The 25,361-nt window shown below is 42.3% G+C and overlaps 1 protein-coding gene across 2 annotated transcripts; it reads left to right on the top strand.

Moving 5' to 3' along the window:
- The first annotated feature begins 42 nt into the window (after nucleotides 1–42).
- LOC146984077 (dnaJ homolog subfamily C member 5-like) lies at nucleotides 43–23,704 on the top strand. Of its 2 annotated transcripts, none has more exons than XM_085780931.1 (5): nucleotides 43–234; nucleotides 17,682–17,850; nucleotides 20,277–20,490; nucleotides 21,596–21,767; nucleotides 23,390–23,703. In XM_085780931.1, exons 2-5 carry the CDS (start codon nucleotides 17,744–17,746, stop codon nucleotides 23,485–23,487), a joined length of 591 nt encoding a protein of 196 aa, XP_085637057.1. In that variant the 5' UTR covers nucleotides 43–234; nucleotides 17,682–17,743; the 3' UTR covers nucleotides 23,488–23,703. The 2 variants fall into 2 exon arrangements, with proteins under 2 accessions (XP_085637057.1, XP_085637058.1); XM_085780932.1 differs by lacking the exon at nucleotides 43–234 and adding an exon at nucleotides 15,556–15,574 and having other exon boundaries at nucleotides 23,390–23,704.
- The last annotated feature ends 1,657 nt before the right edge of the window (nucleotides 23,705–25,361 follow it).

The following is a 25,361-nucleotide window of genomic DNA, read 5'->3' as shown; positions in this document are numbered from 1 at the left end:
GTCAGCGGGAGCGCGCACGCACGGGGCGAGTGGGTGGGTTTCCGCGGTACCACTGAGCCTGGATTGACAGCTCGTTGCTCCCCGGTGTAGCCGCTGCTAGCTCCGTGGCTGTCGTGCCGGCTGTTTGAATGGTCTAGCGGCGGAAAGCAAACCCGTACTGGGATGCGAGTGCAATAAAGCTCACTTCGCTTAACAAGAGGAAGAGGAGCCACACTTACCAAGGGCTGAAAAGAGGTAAGATACCATTACCGCGAGTCACTGTGCTAACATTAGCCAGCTTTGCTGCCCTTGGATTAGTTAGCGAGCTAAGTGCTAGCTGGTTTATTCAAACCAGGCGTATCGCTCCGTGCAGGCGAAGCTGTGGACGTGCTAACCAACATGGATGCTGTGTTTGTTCCTTTGATGCGGTGCCTGGAGATTATCCGCTTTAACAACGGTTTGATTCCCGAGCCGACCGGTATTTTCTAGTTTCGTGTCCAGTCAAGAAAACGGGAGCCAAACGTTACCATCTGGGAGGGCAGGTGGACACTGGATACACACCCCGAGGCGTCATATCGATTATTGTGCGTTGAAACGTGACGGGTGAAGTGAGTTGTGAGTAAAAACAGTGAGAAGGTACTACAGGATAAATCCGGATTTACTGACTGTGGCAAAGTGAGGGGCCAGTGTGGTTTTAATCTTTGCAAATGTTGGAAGGACAGGTGCAACTCTTGCCCTCCAAGTTGATCAGTAGTATGCCACCAAAGTAGGAAAGCTATTTTAAAGAAGAAAAGTGTTCTAAATTATTTCCATTGCATTGTTACATTCTCAATGAGGCACTGACCGTCTATTATTGGTTTGCTTACGAGCGAATCTTAAATAGCTGGAGAGGAGCTGCTGCCTTTTTCTGTCCTCATGTGATGTGTGAATGGAGTGGCAGGTGGTGAGGGCACTCATGTTTATGGCAGAAGATGATCTAAGCTAAAAAGAAAAAACATAACTTTATTTATTTATACAGTCGAGATTTTGGCTCTGGTCAACTACTTTTCTTTTTTAATCAATTCAATGCAGCTTCCCTTCTTCCAATGTTCTATTCCCAGTACTGATTCTGAACAGGCCATCAAAGTTTGAACCAGATCTTTTCCTCTCTCTCTTTTTTTTTAAACCTTTGCACAAGGATTAGCATTACAATATAATATAATGCCTTTGCCCATTATCAATATTAAGTTCCTTTGTCAAGATTTTGAGTTTGCTACTGTTCTTTATTATGGATTGTAATCAAAAGTTATTCAATTCCAGGGAGGGCTAATTGCAGTGATGTGGTGTGTGTGTGTGAGTGTGTGGTGACGATTTCCCCTAGGAGTGTGTCACCAAAATGAACTGTCAAACCAGCAGGAGAATAAAAGCGGGATAGAAATACATCTTAATGGGTTAGATGAGAGTCAACACTGATAAAAGAGCTTACACAGTACAGTCATTTGGAAATTACTGTGTCTATTTTAAGACACTGCGACCAGTGCTTTGATGAGCTTTCAGTAAAAAAAAAAAAGCAATATCCTGCTGTATCTCTATAGTCAGTGAAGAAACATCAGCTGCACAGCCCACTGCAATACTGGCATGTGGGATTATCCTAAACAAATGGTACTGGTGACTCTAATCATCCTGTTTTACCTGCATTTGTAGTAATACACAGTTGATATCATTTGGAAAAACAGCTTTGGTTTTGCACTCAAACAAAACTATACAGTACAAAACAGTATTGAGATACTGTACAAGCTTGTTTAGAGAATGACATTATCAGGGCAGTGCATCTCCAGTCATGCACGGGAAAGAATTTAAACAGACATCATCCAGTGAATTCATGGGCATGACCAGTTGTTTTTTTACCCGTGAAATGATCAAACAATGCATAAACTGCTTTATCTGCAATGAGCGTTCTCTTCCTGTAAACAGTCATATCTGAGTCACTTTCATTGTACGGTACACAGAGGAATTATTTTACCAAATCATACTACTGAGTCAGCTGGGCTGTGTGAGAGCTGAGTGAAAAGCGTCATGGTGAATGATGTCATTGTTGCGGCCTCTGGTACAAGTGGTCATCAGTGACTCATGTAAAAGCCGGTCACATCAAATCAGGTTACAGAGCAGTAGTAGGTCAGAGAGGGAGACTGTGACCGCAGCCACACTGCAGTTGCACTGAAAGGTAAAAGTGGTTCAGTTCACTGGGAAGAACTAAATAGAGTCCTTGGTGATGTTTAAAATGTTTAATGTGATTATAAATGCTTATAAAGGACCCTTGTGTTTTTAAATTCAGCTTATTTATTATGTCTATTCTTAACCTCTGCAGCTTCGTGTGTAGCTGTGGTGCAGTGTAACAGTTTCCTGTCAGAGTGTCTCTGCTGTGACCCTTAAAAACCTAAAATTATCCCCCAGCTGGGATTCCTGCTTTGGCTCACTGGTGCCTGGTATTGATATTTGTATCCTCACACAGAAAGCTCTTGGGAGTCATATTTAGTCTCTGACGTTAGAATCAAAACAGACTGACTGACTGACTGACTGGCTGACTGACAGTGCATAATTGAAATGAGGAAGAGGCCGGCCTAGTGTTGTTATTGTTTAACAATATGTTCATATGCTGTTTGCTTTCAGTTTCACTATGTGTTGCTCAGTGAACTTATTTTTGTAAACAGGGTTACTGTACATAAGACCAGGCATTTTATGGCCCATCCAACTCTTCCCTCCGGCCTGTGAGATCAAAAACAAACCAGACAAATTTACTGATACTTATTTTTATAGCCACTAGAAATGATTTTCCTTTATTTTGAAATGCCTAGCACAACTGTGCTTGCTCCTGTCTGATTGACGTGATGGGATTAATATTACCATCATTATAATAATAATAATATGCAGGGTTTCCCCCAGAAAACTTGTTAAGCCCGGTGGTAGGGTGGCACCGGCGGCCCATCCGTGGCCCATCGCCGGGCCACCGGTGCCCAAGCATGTTTTTTTGTGACAGGGGCCTGACCCTGACCATTGACTGATGGCAGGGCCCTGTAGGTAACAGATTCATTAATGGAGCAGTAGCATTTAAGGTGTGATTCCATAATAATAATATTCCATTATAAGGCCTTATGATCAATGTTAAAAGTTGACTGGAAATTTGAAAATATTATCATAAACATCTGTTATTATAAGACATTTATGTAACATATTAAACACCAGCTATAGCAGAGTCTTACAGAAAGGCACTCTTGAAATGCTGTTCAATAACCACAAAAATAAATAAATAATTATTATTATAATTATAAAATAATATTTAAATAAATAGCATCAACTGTTTGCATTAAAAACTAAAAAGAACAACTGCCTGATGTCTCCTTTAGCTTTATTTCTCAGATTTTATTTTTTTTATTCTCCGAGATTTTTTACATCTGGAGCATAGACTGTAAAAGATTTGGAGTCACGTAATGACGTACCACGCTCTTTTTCCAGTCAGTCGTCATGGAAACGTGACACTCGCGGATTTACTGTTTGGACCAGAGAAAACAAACGTGTGTGATCGCGAACTTTACGAGCTGAAAAATGAAACAATGGATCATTTTCACATCAGGTGAAAGCCCCGCGGCTCACAGGAGTCCGGAGCTCTGACGCTGCAGGGGACGACGTGCTACCAGCTACCAGCTGCAGCAGCTGACTGACTCTTGGAGCTGCGGCTCCACTCACGTTAACGTGGACTCGGTGCGTTCCTCTCGGTCAGCTGGTGAAGCAGCGGTCTGATGCTGTCTGAGGAGCATGATGTCCGTGACGTGCCCCGTTATGCGCGACGAAGTTGTGACGTTGTCAGGTGATGAAAAAGACACCTGATCACGTGTTTATGGAGTATAAAAACTGATTAAAAAAATTAATAAACGATGCTTAGCCTGGCGGGGGGGCAAGTAAGGCCTGGCGGCCCGCCAGGCTTATAATACACTGGGGGAAACCCTGAATATGTCTGTGTGTTGTGTAATAATTGTTCTTAATAAGATGCTGTTTGGAGTCATTTTTGATATAATAATAAGGATATGAGTGTGTGCACTGTATTTTTTCTATATTTGATCTCAACAGTAAAATTAAGGACCCACGGTGACAGAAATTTGTGTGGCCCCCGGCAACGATCTGGGTGTCATGTATGGCCCCCCCAGGAAATACATTTTGGCCGCCCCTGTTATACAGGCTCACAGATGTGTGAAGACAGGTCAGTTCTCTGCAGAGGTAGCAGTTCAAGTCAAAACCAAATAAGTGACGTTAGCAGGTATTTTCCTGTTGAATCTCCAGCAGCACCATATAACGTCTTCAAATGTAGGCTACTCTCTAGTGCGGCCAGCAGTCCAAAAGCCCAAAATATTCTGTGTAGTATTATATCACATACAATTAGAGATCATCTTGTGATGGGATCTCACCAACTGCAATGGCCCATGAGTGTTCAGTAGTCAGTGCTTCGCATATGAGTTCATGCTCAACTACCTTACTAATATATAACACACACATTACATTAGGAAGTTATATAAGTGGGTATGTAAACAAAATGCTGAAACCACAGTTCAGTTTCCCTTTAGGACCAATGGCGGCGGCCCCAGGTCATGAGTCTTGTTGTCATGAGTGTGTCCTCGGGACAGTCCTGTGATCACAAGTCACATGGAGATGTCAAATGCTCACCTTTACTGTCCCCTTCAACTGAGGCTTCGCACTGTGTCTCCTCTTCTCTCCGTCCCTTCAGCACTATTGTTGTTGTCCACTCAGCAAGTCCAAGCGCCTGTTGGAGAAATGTAATGTTTTCCATTCACCTCCTCTCTCCAGGCCTTTTATGCATTTCATTCATTCAAAGTGAAGTAAATACATCATAACTTAGTCTGAAGTTTGATTGTATAGTAGGGGTCAACTAAAATGATGATGATTAGAATAGAATTTGCCATATTCAAATACCTGTCTAAAAGACATATTTATTAAAATAACAGAGAAAAACACTAAACCTCAAGATTTTAAAGCGTTCCTTTTGTTGATTTTATGTATTTCTGTTTTAGGCCCTGTTTACACGACAACGCTCGCAGGTGAAAACGACAAAATATAATATCGGATGTGCCTTTCGTTTAGACGCCGACTGCCAAACGTTTACATCACAGGCATGCGCCAGTACAGGAACATAACAACAAATGTCGGATTCCTAAACGCAGAATAAAAAGTGAGACTTTTGCGTTTTCCGTTCAGATCGTTTCTGTGTAAACGACGTAGCCTTAAACCAAGTGTGACACAGTGGGGCTCTTTTTCAGAAAACAAAAGACAGCCGGGCAGGAGTCCATTCAGATTACAACCAAACTACATCTGGAATCTTCATGCAGAAATCTTTTCCATATGTACTCCGAGCAAAAAGCATCCTGATCCTTATCATGTGGCCATAAGAACTGAATTAGTGTGCTGTTGACAGATACACACACATACAGACAAAGAAGTAATGGCACAAATTGAAATTGATTAGGTATAGTGCGTAATGTTTTCTTGAAATAACAGTGTGGATGTATTTGCTATTTTAACGAACATGGGTGCTGCTGGACAGGAAACTGTGTTGTTGGTGCAGGGACACAGGGACACCTACCCCAGATCATGTCTCTTCTCTCAGGGACTAAAAATAAAGTCATTTTGCAACAAGCTGAGTCTCACTAACCAAGTTATCATTTGTAGCTCATTTTCCCACATTGCACTTCTCCTTAAGTTCTCTATCACCCCTACCCCCCTCCTCAATTGTGCCAGCACTGAAAACCCAACGTCACTATTCATAAAAGAATCCAGTGACAGTGAATGGGGAGTGCACTTGTTTCATTATGTCCTTATGGCTTGGCCCAGTTTACCTTCACAGAGTCCAGGTCATTACTGTGTGTGTGTGTGTGTGTGTGTGTGTGTGTGTGTGTGTGTGTGTGTGTGTGTGTGTGTGTGTGTGTGTGTGTGTGTGTGTGTGTGTGTGTGTGTGTGTGTGTGTGTGTGTGTGTGTGTGTGTGTGTGTGTGTGTGTGTGTGTGTGTGTGTGTGTGTGTGTGTCCATTGAGAAAGCTGATGCATGAATGCTGACAGACAGCTGATTGGACATTAGCTAATGAATTGGATTGGCCTTTTTGCATCACAGCATTCTTGTGCCAAGATGCAGAGTCTGATGGGAAAGCAAGCAGGCTGCAGAGGTGTGTGAATGTATGTGTGTATAGGTAACCCTTATTCTAAATGATGGCATGCCCGCACTTTGTGCTCAGTGTGATTTGAAGAAGTTAAGACCTCAGATTTATTCTGTTATGTTCTGATTCACGATCACATGCCATGATATGTGCTAATGAAGTGACCAGATAATCTGACAGTGCAGTTTCACAGTAGCTGTTTTGCGAGTCGTCAGCAGTTTGTTACCAAGCAGCATCAGGTGCAGAAAAACACTTCTGCAATTCCTCAATACACTTGATGATATGGGATGTGTTCAGTCATAGCAAACACCACAGGTTTCTTGGGTTAAGATGGAGATTCTTTGTATCACGTTGCAGATCTATCTTGTTTAGTCCACACAGCAGTTGTCTGCGTAGTTTGGAGTATTTGACATGGTTTGATCCACACTTTGTTCCATTTTTGTCAAATCTCAGGTAGGCCTGTCACAATCATGACATTTTAGTTGATTTAATGCCATGCATGATGCAAATATTTGCGATTAATGATTTTAATTGTCTTTTTCTGATCATTTAATCCCACTATTATAGTATAGAACAGGGGTCGGCAACCTTTGCCACGGATGGCACGCTGGCACCTCCACCGCTAAATTTCTCACCGCTACCAGCTGAGTCAGAGTTTGTTTTTTTTTCTCTGGCTTTCTGCGCATTTATTTTGAATCGGACCGCATAAGTTTCACTTTTACCACGCACTGCTGTTATGCATGCGCGCTTCTCTGTGTGTGTGTGAGAGGATGCAAATGCGGAGCAGCGCTATGCGGAGATAAATGAACGGAACGATCGTCCGATGCGTTTCTGACTCTTTGGAAGCTTTTGGTGTGAACGCACAGTTAGCCTGCCTCCTACCCAAGCCGAAATCAGCAGTCAGAAGATGATTTAATTTCAGCTCTAAACTCTGTAAATATATCACTTTATTGACATTTCAAACATTTTTAGGTGAGAAAGTAGCCGTTTAGATCAGCAGTGTGTCGTTAAGTTGTCTAAATACCAGCTGTTTACAATTTTGTTCGGACGAATGCGGCGCTACTCAAGCTAGCCGCTGATAAAACACCCGTTGCCCTTTACATACAGAAAACCATGACGATAGAATTTGTGCTTTTACTTTGAAATAGGAAGCTAACCTACCCTTGATGTAGCTAGCTTGAACCAAAATAAACCATCTTTGCTTGAACCCTCCGTTTTGACTGATCTCGTCCCGTTAGCGGCATTTGACCGCTCAAGATGCCTTACCGGAGAGTTTTGTCAGCTCTGAGACGAAGATCGGCCCGCCGGTTTCTGTTTAGAGTTGCTGAAGAGTTTCTCTGATGACTTTAGGTGGAGGCAGGCTAACACTACCTATGCACTTCCAGCGTTTGAGCTAAGCTAATTAGCGGTGTGCCAGCTCTGCCCGTATCTCCCTTGTTACTGCACGCACAGTCGAAAGGATGGTGTCTATCTGCTTGTCATGGACCCAGGAGTGAGGCAAGACACGAAAAGAACATTTTTTTTGCCGTATCCCTTTAAAAGCGCACCAGTCAAACCTCAAACGGTGGACAGAACGACAGGGAAGGACTGATGGAAACATGACACATCTGTTAGTTTCATCCTGCTGTTTTTATACAGATGAGTGGGAACCATTTTAACCATTATGCAAAAAAACAAACAAAAGTCAGCTCTGTAACATAACTGTGATAAAGCGATTATGTAATAATTATGACCGTCCTAATCTCAGGTTGGCTGGATTGTTTTTCCAACTGGGGGAGCATGGGCCGTCAGCAAAATCAATCTCTGGATAACTATTGCGATAGTACTGTAGTTAACAACCACGTCGCTCAGCCCCAGCATCAGTGGCCATGGCAACATGTGTGACAGCTGTATTTACTGAGGTCAGATTATGATCTATTGATTGTGGAGCAGGAATGGCTAGGGCTGCGTGTGTGTGTGTGTTTGTAACCTGATCTCCAACTATCAGCAATCAGCCACCGACTGTTTGTCTGTTTGTGTTTGTTTTGAATTAACATTTTACTGAACATCAAGTGTCTTTCTTCTGTCTAGCAGCTGTTGTGCTGTTACACCTATAGGGAGACTTCTCTTTCAGTTTTGATTCATTATCTTTTTATCGCAGCTTCATATTTAATTTACACAAAAAGAGAAATGAGACACTGACAGGAGAGGTTTCAGTTCATTGCGAGCCAAAACTTGTATTTTAGTACTCATCCATCAGTTCAGTCAGTCCCTGTATCTAGTAACAATGATTATCATAGTCATTAAGCAGCAAATATGAGACCTGTATATAAATAAAAGACTCAAAATATTCCTGCTCCTTTGTGTTCTTAAGTGCAGAGACAAGTTGAGCAGACCTACCTCCCATAGATTTAAAGCCCACAGTAGCTTTAAATGGCAAGTTCAATAATGAATGGACTCCATAAAATGAAATGAGGCTAAATGAGAAGGAAAGTGCATGGGAAGCGGAAGTTGAATAGAAGATAGAGTTTGGAAATGTAAGCAGAAAGAGGAGAGAGATGGAAAACAGTGAAGAGGGCAAATCCCAAGATGAGGATGGCGGATGGTGTGACATGGCAAGCAGAACTCTTCCTCTACGTCTTCATCAGAGAGGGAGGGCTGAGGAGAGTGTGAAGCGACGGATGTGATGGGAAGTGAAGAGGAGAGAAGAGGCTGAAGCAGGATGAAGACGAGCAGAGCGAGGTTGATGGAGGACAGAAAATGAAATGGATAAAAACAGATGCTTCTTCAGCTGAGAAGCAAAATGAAATTCAGTGTTAGGTTGTAGGTGACACATTGGTATCTTTCATGGCATGATTTAGGGATGTTAAACTCGACTTGTTCCCAGCCGACTCAATGAATTGAGTCGTTTTCTGACAAAATAGTGAACTGACAGCTGTCATGATCACTTCACATGATTTGTAAATACTTAATACTCATCAGTGGCAGCTTCATACTGGTGAAACCTTTGTTTCATGCTACAGTAATTAATGGGATACTTCACCCAAAATTGATAATTCACCAATTTTCTACTCACCGTCATGCCAAGGAAGGGTTTGGAGAACTTTCTGAGTTATCAAAACGCTTTTGGAGTTCCAGGGGGGGTCCGGCTGGCAACGGATTTTCATATAATGGTGGCAGATAGAGTTCACTTTTGAATCGTCCAAAACACACACTATGAAACATCCAAATACCTCCATACTGCTCGTCTGTACTGACCCAAGTGTCCTGAACCGCCACATGAAAAAGATGTTTGGAAAAAATGAATTTGATCTCTGTTTTTAGCCTTGTTGTTGTAGTAGCTCCCAGTGGCTGTGCGAGATTTGCTATGAGATGTTCTTCCATGTTTACATCATACATCCAATGGTTTACAACGATGAACAAACGTCTCGCAGCAAATGTCACGCATACGCTCAAACATCAACAGAGCCACTGTTTGCGAGATCCACCGGTTACAATAGTTTTCAAGAGCCCAACAGGAAAAGATCAATTCATATGATGAAGGTGGAATCAGTAAATGAATGGTATTACTGCTGAAAATATGACAAATGGTTCAAATGATTTTTAAGGAATGCCATAACACTGTAGGTTCCAGTTTTGTGGATTTATAGCAACTTGACTGTTTGATGTTATGTTGGCTGTGTGTTTATTGGGTTGAGAGGACAGAGCTGGGCCGGTGTGTGTCGCGCCCACAGCTTGGATATATATATTCTTGTTTACACTCATCAGTGTGAGTAATGTCCACAGGTTGGTGCCAAGGACTGAGTACAGAGTTGCTGCTCCTCTGGTGAGGGTTGTGAACTTGTGTGATGAGTTGTTTTGTTCACTATCTGTTTCCTGTAGTGTAAACATTTCATCATCATCTGCATGATTTAAATTACATTTACACTTTCTGTGTTTCGTTTTAGCGCTGTGCGTGTGTGTGTGTGTACAGCTGCTAGTGGCTTGTGTAGTCAGTAATACTGACTAATGGTCCATGTCTTCCCCACTGAGCAGCAATGAGGGAAACAGAGCCGCTGAAGAATAAATGAGAGCAGAATCGTGTTTAAAAATTTTTTAAAAAAGCAGCACAACACTGCTTTTGCTTTTAAGTCTAAGTCTATGTAAATGTGGTGTGAAAGCATTTACAATGATATAATATTCTGTATTATATATGTCACCAGAAGGTAAATAGTCTGGCCTGGGCAGAAAAGCATTCAAGACTCAGCAGCTGTGTGTGTGTGTGTGTGTGTGTGTGTGTGTGTGTGTGCGTGTGTGTGTGCGTGCGTGCGTGCGTGCGTGCGTGCGCGCGTGCGTGCGCGTGCGCGCGTGCGTGCGCTGTCTGTCTGCAACAATTAATATAAGCAAGAAGAGCTGCAGCTGCTTCCTCCATGCCTGTAATCTATACTGTGGTGCATGTTGTCTGCAGCTCCTTCCTGCTAATCTGTGGTTCTCAAACCTTTTTACATCTACAGTAGGACCTTTAAATTGACATAAATTAGACCACAGACCCCCATTGGACAAAACACCAGAAATACACAAATATTTGTTCTGAGACTGAAGAATGTTACTTTTTTGTACATTCAAATTAGGGCCAATTAGGGTGTGAATTTTTGGAAATATTGTAGATAAATTTCTGGGAAAAAGTATTACAATTTCTCCAAAAACATTCAAACATGTTTAGAAAAAAGTGGTGGAAAATTCTAAATTAAAATAAAAAATAAAAAAAATTCTAGAAATAAGTGGCAAGATTAAAAAAACAAAAAAGATAAAATAAAAAAGTGAAATATTTTCTAAAAAAAAAAAAGGTTTTAAAAAAAATTCTAGATTCAAAATTGAGTTTGGTTACACTGTACACCACAGTATCAGTGGTGATGCAGTAGCTACTTCTGTAGTGGAGTCACAGAAGAGACAAGTTCTTATTACGTGCTTCACTTATAATATTTAACTTTCACACAAATGAACTCGTAACTTTTCTCATTTCAGTCACTTACCACACTCGTGATTCTGCGTTATAAACATAATCACAAGTCACTGTTACATTTCTCACTCACAGGAAGTGACTTATCAAAACGATCAAGAAATGAAATGCAGTATTCTCCATCACTGTGTGTGTGAGAGGATAGCAAAACTGCCTTAAAGAGTGCACACACTAAGAGCAACAGCAGTGAGTCTCTCTGACACACACACACACACACACACACACACACACACACACAGAGACTGCATTGTGCATGTCTTTGTATTTGTGTGGGCAAATGATGTGAAAACCTTCAGGCACCTGTGTGATCTGACAGCGTCTTCTCATTCAAACCTCATGTTATTTATTTGAATTCCCAATTTCTTTGTTTTCCCACTGAAGAACAAAGAAAGCTATTTAAACTTTGTTCTTTGTTCTTCTCAAAGTTTAAAAAAAGAAAAGAAAAGTCTCCCGAAGGATGTGTGTATGTTTTTTCTTGTTTTTCTTTTTCCAGCTGAGCCTCTTAAAACTGTCAAACACACTCGAATGATATTATTTGTTGCATCATGTCGCCTTCTTTTATCTTCTCTGCTCTGTCTCCTTACAAGAGGAGCCTCTCCCTGTGCGATGGTGGATTTAGAGCAGTGGATGAAACACAGAGGATCCAGGCAGCAGCATATCTGTCAGCCACTGCTGTGTTACCATGTTTTCTTTGTCATGGACACCGTGCTAACATTTTGCAGAGCGTAGTTACACAACCCTGGAAAGCACAGGCTATAGCCAGAGCAACGGCAGTGTGATGTTCGCCACGCTGTTGTTTCTGCTTTGATGCTGAACACATCCCATAGTGTCTGTGGTCTTCAGCTGGGAGCTGTCCAGGTAAAGGTGCTGCTGGATCGTTACAGTTCTGTTTGTTTTCTCTGTGACAATCTGCCGTCTCAGTTCACAGCTTTTGATTTCCTTCGAGCGTCGTTACCAGTTTGACTTCTTTTTCCTGCTTTTTGATCTTTGTGTGTGTGTGAGTGCTTCCAGGTGGTTGAGCTTTGCGTGGCCCCGCAGGCTGTGATCTGTGTCGAAGTGCTGCAGTCTGTTTTTATACAGAGCTGAACCACATGAAGAAGAATCATATTGCAATTGTTTTGACGTTGCAAAAACATTGCAGCTGCAATAGGACCGGAGGAAAAATCGATACAGCACAGTATCACGATATTTACATGGCAATATTATATTGATATACAGACGCTAAGTATCGGTCTGAACAGACTAAAAAGTCTTATTAGAAAAAATAGATGTTAATGTTTTTATTTGGAGTTGAAAAAGGCTAATAAACTGCAAAATATCGCAGCATATTGCAATATTTTTAATATCGCAATAATATCATATCGAGACACAAGTATGGTAAATAAAAACTTGATTTTATAATTTTACAATTACAGAGTTTACCTGTACAGACTGAACCATTCTCGTTATATTGTCATACGCCCGATACTGCAGGAATGTGTATATATTTTCTTCTTACAAATTGTGCTGCTCACTGCTTTCTTTACATTTATTATCTGTGCTCTATATTTCCTTGACTCTTGTCTGCTGCTTGCAACCCTGTAAATTTTCCCATGATGGGACAAATAAAGAATTTTCATATCTGGTTATCCGTACTGATAGAGGCAGTGGTTATTGGTTATCATTTTCAGGTTAAAATTTTTCATATTGCGCATCCCTAAAAATAAATGCTGATACTGTGAAAAATCCACATTTACATGGATCAATTGTCTGGATTAACCACAAACCAGGTCTGAATAGATGCTCTGGATGGTGGTCTGGTCTCTCCCCTGTATCTCCCCTGTAGGAGGAACAGATGGAACAGATGTGGAACAACACACATTTGGATGTGAGACTGTAAGTGAGAGACACACAGTGTGTTGCCTCTGACTTCTACTCCGTCAACAGGACACACTCAGGTGGGTGTGGGCTCACTGTGGTGCTTGGCTGTGATTATTCTCCACAAACACACAGACACAGACTAGAACCGTCTCTCAGATGATAATCCCTGATGTGCGGATGCATCGCCCTCATTGGTTAATCCCGGTCAGGAGGGAGGTTTATCTGCGCTGTGACTGGTTAATCCGAGGCGCAGCAGTGGGCGGGTTTTAGGGAGGTGTTAGATCGATGTGTTGTCAGGCGTGTTTGTCGTCCAAGGCATTGTAGGGTTGCCATGGAAATAGCGGCCATCTGGTGCCACATCAGGCTTCAGAGAGAGACTAATGGCTGACAGGCGGAGTTTGGACTTTTTGTTTTAATTTCCAAGTTGTTTTTGGTCATCCACACATTCAGCATGCTGCGTACAGTGTGTTTGTTAATGGTGTGTATCTTTTCACTGGGTCTTAATCTGCACGGAGCCTTTTCCCTCCCTTTGTGTATTTAAGATTATCCTGTGTGTGTAGGGCAGTCACAATCTGCTAAACTCAACACACACACACACACACACACCATAAATACCAGAGTTTGCTTTTCCAAAGCTTACAGTAGGCCTACATTCGCTCTACTCAGTTTCAGTTTTGGACCACAAATGTATCACTATGGAAACTATGATGGGAGTTTATAGATTCTAGAAAGAACTAGAAAATAAGTTGAAGAGATTTATCAAATGAAAGATATAGAGTTTTCTAAATGATAGAAGAGATTAACTCTAAATATGAATATTACATAGTCTCAATAGGCAAAAATACAGGCAATATGAATATATCTGAACTCACTGTGATGACAAACAGGTTTCAAAGTGTGGAATTTGGCTCAATCGCTTGGCCAATGGGATGAAACTGTGGTGAAACTACAGTCCACTACAGTCCAGTCCACTACCCCTTACAGAACAACCACAGGAACGTCACATGTGATGCACATGTGAAATATTTTGCACATGGGAAACATGTGGTTTTGGCCCAGTTTTATGTGAATCATGTGAACCCATTTTCCACATGTATTACACATCTGCTCTACATGGTAACACATGTGATCACATGTGTAGAGCACATAATAATAATATGTTTAGAAATGTTTCCACATGTGGAAAAATGGGTTCACATGGGAATTCACATAAAATTGGGCCAACACCACATGTTTCCCATGTGCAAATAACATGATTCCCATGTGCAAAATTTATCACATGTGAAGTTCATGTGGTTTTTCTGTAGGGGACAGCCCACTACAGTTCACTGAAGTGCACAAGCAGCAACTACACTGTATTGTCTTAATCAGTTTAAACCAGCATAGTAAAATTGTTGACAAACTTATGACATAACTGTACCAATTACTGCCACTTAGTGTGTTTTAAGTGTTTTGATTGATACTGTTGATAATTATCATTTAGAAAGTCATAGAAAAAAACCTTCAGGGCACATTCAGTTTATTATCTCATCTTCAGATGTCAAAAAGAGTCGCTGATTAATTTCTGGTCAGTCCACTATTTGGCTGTGCTAATGATTTGGCTAATAAATTAATAAAATTGATGATTTCCAATATCTCCGGGGCTGAGTTTTATCCGAACCTGCTGAAGGGGAGCTGCAGTAAGTTAAGATAGAGCACAGGTGCATAAAGATGGCACCATGCAACATATTTTTGGTTTTATCACATGTAGCACAGCTCTGGTGGGAACCTGTGCTCCTGTCAGACCACGAGCAGCATGAATCATCATGTGTTAATTGCTCATCAGAGAGGTGGAGGCCTTGGTGTGAAGACGGCGCGCAGCTCCCGTTGTTCATTTAAACCTACTGTATAGCAGCAGTCTGGTTTAGTGTGTGTGTATGTGAGGCTGAATTGGCTTAGTGTGGTTGCTAAGCCTGCTAACCCCCATACACCTGCTGTCTGGCAGGGTCACACCGGCCAGCCACCGGTAGTTACTGCTCCAGGCCAGAGGTCAGGAAGTGGATTTCCTGGACCCAAAAAACCTTCAATCTTCTTCTGCAGCACCAGATTTAGTACATGAATATCAAATTCGATCCACAGACGCTCACGGAGCCTCTAATCAGCTCACTTCCTGCCTGAAGGCGGTTGTTATTGCCGTAATTAGCTTATCATGAAGCCACAACGCTGTGTGTAAACCATGTGACCCCACGGGAGGTGGAGTTAGTGATTTTCAAGCTGCAGTATCCAGTATAAAAAACATAACACCACCCTCACCCTTTCACACTCTTATATTGGTTTAATCAGGCTTTTACCAGATGATGATTCACCACCACCAGTAAGGCATAATATGACTTTAACTTCTAAATGATACCCTTTATAAAAGAGTGGAGCAGGTGCAGTAGGAGGAACAGAACAGACCACAGACAGCAGGAGGAGCTAATAAGTCACTGACTACACTGAACTTTGAGACATAAAATGAGCCAAGGAACAAACTGGTTCACCTACAGGGGATAGCAGCCATTATCCACACAGCAGCCCGTTTAGTAAGTCATTTCATTAAGACATAACTGGAGGCCAGTTAATACGGTCATTATACAGGTTTGAAAGTATTACTGTTCTCTTTCCAGAGTTGTTGTTTTTTGTTGTAAAGACTGCTTGTCTGACCGCCGTGCTTTAACAGAAGTGACTGTGGTTGTGAAAGCAGCAACAGAAGCCGTCACGCACTGTGACCTCAGCGTCATGGTAACACTTACTACTTCCTGAATCAGTTCTGGTGATAGAGAAAAACAATGTCCTAGTTCCATTTACATGGTTCATTAACATTAACAATGTAGATAATAGTGAATTAGCCGCAGAGCTGATATGGTAGATGAGGTTCAGTGCGTGTGAATATCATTTATAGGTTTTTGTTTTGTTTTGTTTTTTAATCTGTCTGTTGAGCAGTTTTGTGTTTGTGGACTAAAAGTGTTTTCAAAATGCATACAAGGGGTTATTATTTCTGTCATTTTTGCCTGTAAATACTGAAAACTGCCTATGATCACTTCCCACAGGTTTTCACACTTTCCATTTAGTTTCTAAATGGCACTTCAGACTACAGCGGCTGCTGTAGGTCATCCAACTCATAAATACTGTAGAACACCAGCTTACCAGTCAAGTCACATACCTTTAACTACTTTGAACTTCTTCCTGGTCCCACTGAAAGCTCCACATCAAGGCCTCCTTATCATCACTGCTTCCACCATCACGTCCTCTTCATTAAAGTGAGGTTCTTTCAGGACACAGATTGTGAATCTCTGTTCTGTACACCTGCTCAGCCCTCCCATCAAAGCAGCACGTTTGCTGTCAGTGTCAGTGTTTGGTCTTCATCATGACTTCAATTCTGCTCTATACTAGTGAAGTCTTTTCCTTCTTTTTTTGTGATCAAATGTTTTATTAGAATTTGAAAAGCATATTATATTATACATTCAACAGCACAGTAGCAGTCAAAAATGTTAAAACACTAAACAACACAAAAGATCAGTGGACTATAGGAAGGATAACCAGCCTCTAAAAACTACGCACTATGAAGTAGTGAAGAAGCACATCTTCTAATATAAGCATAAACACAGACATATACACTACAGTCCTACATACAACCAAATCCACTTGCATAACCCTGTTGGTACACGATCTAGCCCATCAGGAAGGAAGCCACTGCTGAGTGTAATTCTGTGAGCTGCACACTGATGCCATCCTCCACACCTCACAGCCACACCTCCAAGTCTCAAAGATAGAAAAGCATTCAACTTTGTTCATGACACAGCAAAAGGTTTCTCAACTGTAGAATTACTGAATATTGACCCTCAGGAGACAGCGGCTTGAATGGGCTCTATGCACAGCTCCACCACTTCCTGAATTTAAGGCAGATCCTTCATTTCCTGTCTTACATTATTGGACACACTGATTAATCCAGGTGTGTCTGAGTATGAGTAGTCACAATGGTCAGATTCAGGAAGTGGTGGAGCTGTGCATAGAGCCCATTATTTATAGAAGAAAGATCCTCTAATTATGACTTCTTTATGGGGTTTGTAATGCATGTTGGTCAATTTCAACCATTAAAAGACACACATTGCATTCTGGGAAACTATTCCACTGTTCACTTTGAAATTGAATCAGTGAATCAAGAAAAAGAGTGCAATTACCTGTTTTTGTGGCCCTGCAATTTAAATAAAACTAGAAAGAGCATTTCCTGAAGAAAATGCGTGTGAATGCTGAAAGCCATTGCTGAAGCCATGCAGTAGCAGAAGAAATTGACAAAGAGAGCAAGTTTAGGAATGACATGCAATACATAATTCTGAAGCAGGAATCAAACCCATGACCCCATGATTGTTAACCTGATAGTCTAACCTCTTGGCCACACACCACCTGAAGTTCAATGAGCTCTATGATATCATAAACCAAAGACTGTCAGATGATAGCTGAAAGTCTTGTGAACAATTTACAAGTTGAATCAAGTGTGTAGCTAAAAGTATGTTAAAGTAATACACATTGAAAAGTGTGAAATTTGTCAGAAATGCTCATGTGCTTTGTTTCCGGGAAAATATGTACCGGTCTACCGGTCTACCGGACCCTCCAGCTCATCAGCCCTTTGTTTCTCCTTCTGCCTGACAGGTGTGTGAGAGAGACAGAGAGAGAGAGCAAGTGACTGAGCGAGAGACAGAGAGAGAGAGGCCATGGAGCAGCAGAGACAGAGGACTCTCTCCACATCAGGAGAATCGCTGTATGTCGTGCTGGGAGTCGACAAGAACGCCACGCCAGAGGACATCAAGAAGTGTTACAGGTGAGAGAGTGAATGATGCTGAGATAACACCACCACCACCACCACCACACCTGTGTCCACTGGAACCACCTCTGCTGAACCTGCAGCATGTTGGGGTCGTGGGTCCAGGCAAGGCTGTTTGCAATCTGTTTGTAGATTCAAATTCAAAGTTCTACAGAGGCATAAAAATACATTAGAATCATAGTAGGGTTGTTGTTTTTACAATTAATTGCGGTCTTAAAGCCCCAGTGTGTAACTTATTTGGCTTTTTATTAGCGAAAATCAAATATTGCTTTCATAAATACGTATTTCACTGAAGTCGAATCACACCCACATACAAATGAAAGCTTTCTCGTACCTTAGAATGAGTTGTTACAAGTCGTTACAAATAGCCTACATAAGTGGGCGACGCACCGAACCGAGGCGGCCATGTTGCATCGATATTTTTTACGTTGAGTGGCAGCGTGACAGTAGGTAACCATAGAAACTCAGCGGAGCTGTGGGCTCGGCCTGTTAAAACTGTCACCACTGTGTATTGTGAGGAAGGACAGAGGCACTGATGTTGCATTCAGGTGCAGTCAGGCAGACAGCCGTCGAACCAACCGGATGTCATTTTACTCGACAAGAGAAAGACGGTAAAACGTAGGTCAGGTAAACAATATCAATACGACATCACCATGACAACATATTCTCACGCCTGTATTGTTTTGCCTCGTGCTGGCGGACCACTTGTTTACATAGAGGCTTGTTTATCCTGTTACATGCAGCGTCTGTTGTCTGTCTGACGTCTGCCCGATTTCACATGAATGCAACATCAAGAATACGTTCCGATATGCAACCGCACCTCTAGATGGGGGGAATTCCTACATATTATACCTTTAATGTCATAAAGGTTCATAAATACCGTCACTTTCCAAAAAAGATTATGTCGGAACCACATCATCAGATTAGTGCAACACACACGGAACTAAAGTTACACAACAACTAAAGTAACTTTGTTTTGGTTCCTGCCAGTTGCAAAACAGAGACCTGCCTGAGTGTTCAAACGGCTCGTCAGTCTGTAATACACACCGCCAAAAAGTAGCAGCTAAAGGAGGAAATATATCTACTGTATGTATCACCACATGTGGGATACTCACCCGTATACAGTATGTACACAAAGTAAAAGTAATGCACAGTAACTGGGTAAAATTACGTTTAAAAAAAACTATAAAAATAAAACTTAAACATTTGGTATAGATGACAATTAATGACTTAAATATTTCAAACATTTCCCCTGGGGGATTAATAATTGGTAATATATAATAGATACTTCAAATATTTTGTCTAATTAGTAATGTATTTATATTTTGACTATATTTGTTTTTTATACATTCATACTGTTGTGAAATTAATTAATGCATAATAATTGTGATAATCGTAATACTGTGATTATTTCTCTGTCAGTCGTACCAAGAAAATCCATAATCATGACATCCCTAAAACATAGACGATAAGAATACATTTAAAAGCAAAAGAGATAAATAAATGGTTTAAGAGACAATGAATGATCAAAATCGTTCACATAATGTCATGAAGTTGAGTAAAAGCTGCAGTTTGGGGGCGGTGCGTGGCGCAGTGGTTAAGGCGGCCGCCCCATGTAGAGGCTACAGTCCTCAACGCAGGCGTCCCCGGTTCGAATCCCGCGTCGGGCAGACCTTTCCTGCATTCCATTCCCCCTCTCTCTGCCTCCCCCTTTCCTGTCTATCTCCACTGTGGCTATCAAATAAAAGCAAAAACGCCAAAAAATATACTTTAAAAAAAAAAAAAAAGCTGCAGTTTGAGCAGACCTCAGGTCAGCAGTCCACACAGGAGGAGCAGAATAACTGAACGCTGCTTCACTTTGTTTGGTTCTGGTTCTGGGAACACACAGTAGACCCGTCCCAGACCAGCTGAGGGGTCCGGATGCTTCATATGGACCTAATAAATCCAGCGCATAATTTGGTGTGGGACCATTCAACAATCAGCCAGTGTAGTGATCTGAGCACCGGTTTAAATGTGATACAGTTTCCTGGTGTGTCAGGACTCTGACAGCAGCATTCTGGATCAGCTGCAGCTGTCCAATTGATATTTTAGTTTAGACCTGTACAGACACTATTACAATAGTCCAGTCCACTGCAAATGAATGCATGGACACATTTTTCCATGTCTTGTTTAGACAGGAAACCCTGCAATATGTTTTTTTTCAGGTGGTAACAGGCAGATTTGTGCCTTTAACTGTGGGACTGTCACCACTAGAGGGCGTCAGAGGTCTGTCATCAACTTTTTGACTGTGTCAAAAGGATTCTGAAAAACCAGACGTTTATATATAAAGAACATATTTAAATCATTGGTTTTGAATAAGTTGTAAAGATGTAAACTGTTTCGAATGTTTCTGAATTTACCCCCCCCCCTCCCTGTTTTCACAGGAAACTGGCTTTGAAGTTCCACCCAGATAAGAACCCAGACAACCCAGACGCAGCCGAGAAGTTTAAGGAAATCAACAACGCCCACTCCATACTGGTGGACACCACCAAGAAGAACATCTACGACAAATATGGCTCCCTGGGGCTCTACGTCGCCGAACAATTTGGAGAGGAGAACGTCAACACCTACTTTGTTCTGTCCAGCTGGTGGGCGAAGGTATGGTGGACAGGACGTCTCCGTCTTTGACACACTTCCAAGGTGTCGCACCCGATGCCTCAGTGCTCCCACTACAAACCATTTTGCTCCATGTTTTTACGTTTATTTTTGGATCGGAGGGGGGGGGTTGTAATTAGGGCTGGGTATCGATTCAAATTTCAAGAATCAATTATTTCGATTCAATTCGATCCGATATCGATTTGGGTAAGTGTTATTAACCTGTAACCAGTAACCTGGTGCATTATTAAAAATATGACATTTACCCAAAAGCTGTTGCTGTTGAATACAAATGTACTTTTATTTTAATTTTGTCATGGCCGTTTGGCCCACAAACAGCTGTGAACATGAACAACTTGAGATAGTGAAGTGTAGGGTCACACACAGTAAACTAGACTGCATGTTGTGCACTCTCCAGTCAGAAGTACACATGTTAAAGGGATAGTAGCATTTTTTAAAAGTGGGGTTGTATGATCTGTGTCCCCTCAAAGTGCAGGAAAAACGCAGTTTTTATTTGGAGCTAACCAACTGCTGATCGGCGGGCGCTAACCCTGGGCCAGAGGGATACGTGAGTTGGTTAGGTCCAAATAAAAACCGCGTTTTTCCTGCACTTTGAGGGGCTGGAAAAAATTATATTATAGCGAACAATGGAACTGTGTATTTTTTTTCAGGTAAAACCTAAATCTCTGGGCAGGGCTATGGGCTGGCGTTGCTAACGGGAGGAGTGTAGAGAGTCTTCTACTGCAATTAAAGTACTTAGGGGCTATTTGTAGATCATACAACCCCACTTTAAAAAAATGCTACTATCCCTTTAACACGTTTGCCTGTTTATTTGGCTGGAGCAGATGTTCTCACACTACATACACAACTTTTTTCATCAACTGATCCGCAGACCACTTGCATGCCGACCCATAGTGAGCGATGCGAACGGATCACGGATCAACAATGATCCGTTGCAACACTAATCAGAGTATTGATGAAATCCAATGACGCTGATACTGATCATGTGGAGCTGGTTCTCCACTCCCATCCCTGCTCCTCTGACGCTGCTCTGTACCGTCCATGTTAACCTCTGTTAACCTCTCCCTCTGCCCTCTTCACCCCTCAGGCCTTGTTCGTCTTCTGCTGCCTAACCACAGGCTGTTACTTCTGCTGTTGCCTGTGCTGCTGCTGTAACTGCTGCTGTGGAAAATGTAAACCTCGACCGCCCATGGACCAGGAGCCCGAGTTCTACGTGTCCCCCGAGGACCTGGAGGCCCAGATGACCGCCGACGAGAGAGGTGAGCGCTCCCTGCCTTTGTCCAGCAAGTTGGATTTGTAAAGATTTGCAGCACTTGTAACCTTGAAGGCAACGCAAGGCAATTTTATTTGTATAGCCCGTTTTTACAAACAGTTTGTCTCAAAGGGCTTTACACAGCATCATAACAACATCCTCTCCCCTTAGACCCTCACATTGACTGAGGAAAAACTCCATAGAAAACCCTTTTAACAGGGAAAAATCGGAAAAACCTCAGGGTGGAGGAGGGATCCCTCACCCAGGACGGGCAGAAGTGCAATAGATGTTGTATACAGACAAGAAAAACAGTTTATGAGGAGAGGAGAGGAGAGGAGAGGAGAGGAGAGGAGAGGAGAGGAGAGGAGAGGAGAGGAGAGGAGAGGAGAGGAGAGGAGAGGAGAGGAGAGGAGAGGAGAGGAGGAGGGTTGGGGAGAGGAGGGGAGGAGAAAAGAGAGGGCTCTGTGTAACCAGTTGTGTCCCCCAGCAGTCTAAGTCTATAGCAGCGTAGCTAAAATGGTTCAGAGCTACCTGAACCAGTCCTAACTAAAAGCCCTGTCATAAAGGAAGGTCTTAAGTCTAGACTTAAATGTAGTTAGAGTGTCTGCCTCTCTGACCCATGGAGAGAGCTGGTTCCACAGTAAAGGAGCCTGGTAACTGAAGGCTCTACCTCCCAGTCTGTTTTTAGAGGTACTGGGAGTCACTAACAGACCTGCATTCTGGGAGCGGAGTGCTCTGGTAGGACAGTAAGGAATGATGAGGTCTTTCAGATAAGATAGAGCTTTGTCATTAAGAGCCTTGTAGGTCAGCAGAAGGATGATGATAAATGCATGGACCACCCTGACTAGGAAAGAGGTCCTAGTCACATGCTTCATGTGGGAGCTGAGGGAAAGATCCTGTGCAAAGATGACGCCAAGGTTCCTCGCAGTTGTCCTTGAGTTCAGGGTGATGTCATCCAGAGAAGCAATCTGATTCAAAAATGTGTCCCTGAGATGTTTAGGTCCAAACACAAAAACTAAATTCATGCAAAACCACTGATGCGTGTTCCCTTCAGGGGCAGTTTTTCTGTAAGCAGTCTCTGCATTTGCCTCAAAAACAACTCTGTCTCGTAACATCCCATTATTATCTCCTAGTGTGGTGAATGTGCAGGTCACAACTTGTCCACCAGAGCGTTTTGGAGTTGTTGGATTGTGTATTTGATGAGTTTGATGAGGGAAACCAAGAAATCCCATTAGCCTCCGTAGCGTAGCTCTGAGCAGCTCACGACTCTGCTCCGCCATTCTAAAAACAGCTTGCACCGACAATTAAAAGGTAATGAACCTACTCCTAAAACTATAGGGATTATGGCAATGGGCCAATTTGCCAAAATGTTGAACTATCCCTTTAACATAAGAACATTAGAAATTCAAATCTGATTCGGGGGGAAGATTGACAGCCCTAGAGGACATCCAGGATTTGATGTCTTTCAAGCAGATTGATGAGGCGGCCTCTGTCATCTGGCTCTATCGATAAGTAGAGCTGAGTATCATCAGCGTAACAATGAAAATGCTGGCCTTTTTAGATTTTATTCTTTAGGGCTTGTCTGTAAAAGTTCATATGCTGTCCATTTTGTTTGTTTTTTCTCCCCAGATGGCGGTGAGCCCATCGTGATGCAGCCATCCTCCGCCACAGAATCCACCCAGCTCACCTCCGATGCCCACCACAGCTACAGGACCGACGCATACTAAACACACCGCGCACACATTCAGAACCACAGCTGATACATACACACACACAAATAAGCAGCACCTTGTTGTCAGTTCATCTGCAGCAGTTATTATTCATACTACCACACATACACATACACACACACACCAGCAAACAGTACACACATCTCTGACGGATAGCGTTGGCTCACCAGCTCAGCCTAAACCTCTCTCTGTCTCTGTGTTTAAATTCAACTTGAGGTGGAATGAGGAGGAAGGGAAAGATGAGAGGAGGAGGAGAGAAGAATAAACTTTAACCACATGTTAGACAGAATGTGATGACACAATCACACACACAGATGCAGAGGTTGGCTCCGTTTTATTATGCAGTGTAACAGATGAGCTCTGCAGGATGTAAACGCTCTTCGCCACTTAAGGCATTAAATAGTGTTTTCCCTCCTTACAGTTTTGTTATTGTGAGCACCAGCACAGGGAAGCTGAAACCTTTCTGCTCTCTACATTAACATCATATCAGTTTCTTTACCCACACGTGTCATTTTGAGGTTATTCGTTTAGGACTTTAATTTGCACGTCTCCTTCGAGAAACTCTTGGTCTCCCTCTGCTCCACGCTGTGGAAGTAGGTCAGTAACCCCCGTCTGCGTCTTATCTGAGGAGCTGATAGGACTGGGTGGTGGAGGTGGGGGGTGGAGGTGTTTATTTGTCCTCAGTACCCTTATGAACAAGACCACCACCCCTCCTCCTCCTCTGCGCAGAGAGCAGCTCACACTTCAACAGGTGCCACGCCGGCGTCGATCCCACCTCCCTCCTCTTAAATCAAACAGGACGGTGCATCCTCACGCTGCAGGCTTCGCTGCTTCTTTCAAAACCAACAATTTACCCACTGGAGGGTTCCTAAAGATTTGATCTAATCATGGTTGATGGGTGCAGAGTGCAGCCACCTGTTAGTATGTCAGCTCTCTCTGTCATCCAGCACAGTCACTGTCAGCCAGAGGAGGTTTCACATACCTCTGGAAAGTGTGCAGCTGCTGGGACTGAATCTCAAACAGTTCACACGTGTCCGTGAAACCCGACAGAATAGATAGCTGGAAATCAACACCAGAGCATCATGGGTCCGCTAAAGTCATCCACTGATCAGGTTCTCTATTATACTTTTAAAATCAAGTAATTGCACCGCCTCAGTAAGTAAGTAGATTTTCTGTGATCGCTCCTCCTCTTCTCTCCTTCCTCTTCCGTTTCTGTTCACTTTCTCTTTTGTAAAGGGTTGAGCCCCCCCACCCTCAGTTCGCATCTAAAGCTGCTTGTGTTTGAGCCACAAAGTCCAGTGTTATTAGCAGAGATGTTTCCCATACATATAACACACCTACACACACACGCACACACAGATTGAGCCCCGTTTTTGTTAGTTTTTAGTTTCCAATTTGTTTTGTGAGGAAGTTAAAAAATGCTGTACATGTTGTGTAAACTGTATGTTTAGATTTCACTGTTATGTCTTTGAGTTGGTCGGAAATTTGACTCTTTTTTTTCTGTTCTTCTCTGTAGATTTGCTTGTCATTGTTTTTGTTTTTCTTATTTATGTTAATGAAGGGAGGATACCAATATCCAAAGTCTTACTTGTTCATGTGGCAGCAGTTTAGTAGATTATACAAATGGAAAGCAGTTTCCATCAGACTGATGAGTTAGGACATGATTATGCTTTTTTTTTTTTTTTTGACTTGTGACACATGAATATCACTCTCTCTCTTTCTCTGCTTTAGTAGAAAACACATGCATTGAGGTTGTTTGTGTCAAATGTTTCATTTTTGTAAGAAAAAAAACTCCTCACACCTACATCAGATCAAAACAGTCCAATTTGCTGACTCTATTGTCGTTGGTCGCTCAATCAAACACACACTCA

The sequence above is a fragment of the Trachurus japonicus genome, chromosome 7 (assembly GCF_045865225.1).
Source record: "Trachurus japonicus isolate A0001 chromosome 7, Traja_1.0".
NCBI classification, from domain to species: domain Eukaryota; kingdom Metazoa; phylum Chordata; class Actinopteri; order Carangiformes; family Carangidae; genus Trachurus; species Trachurus japonicus.
Note: the sequence above shows the minus strand (reverse complement) of the source record. Positions and strands in the feature narration are given on the sequence as shown.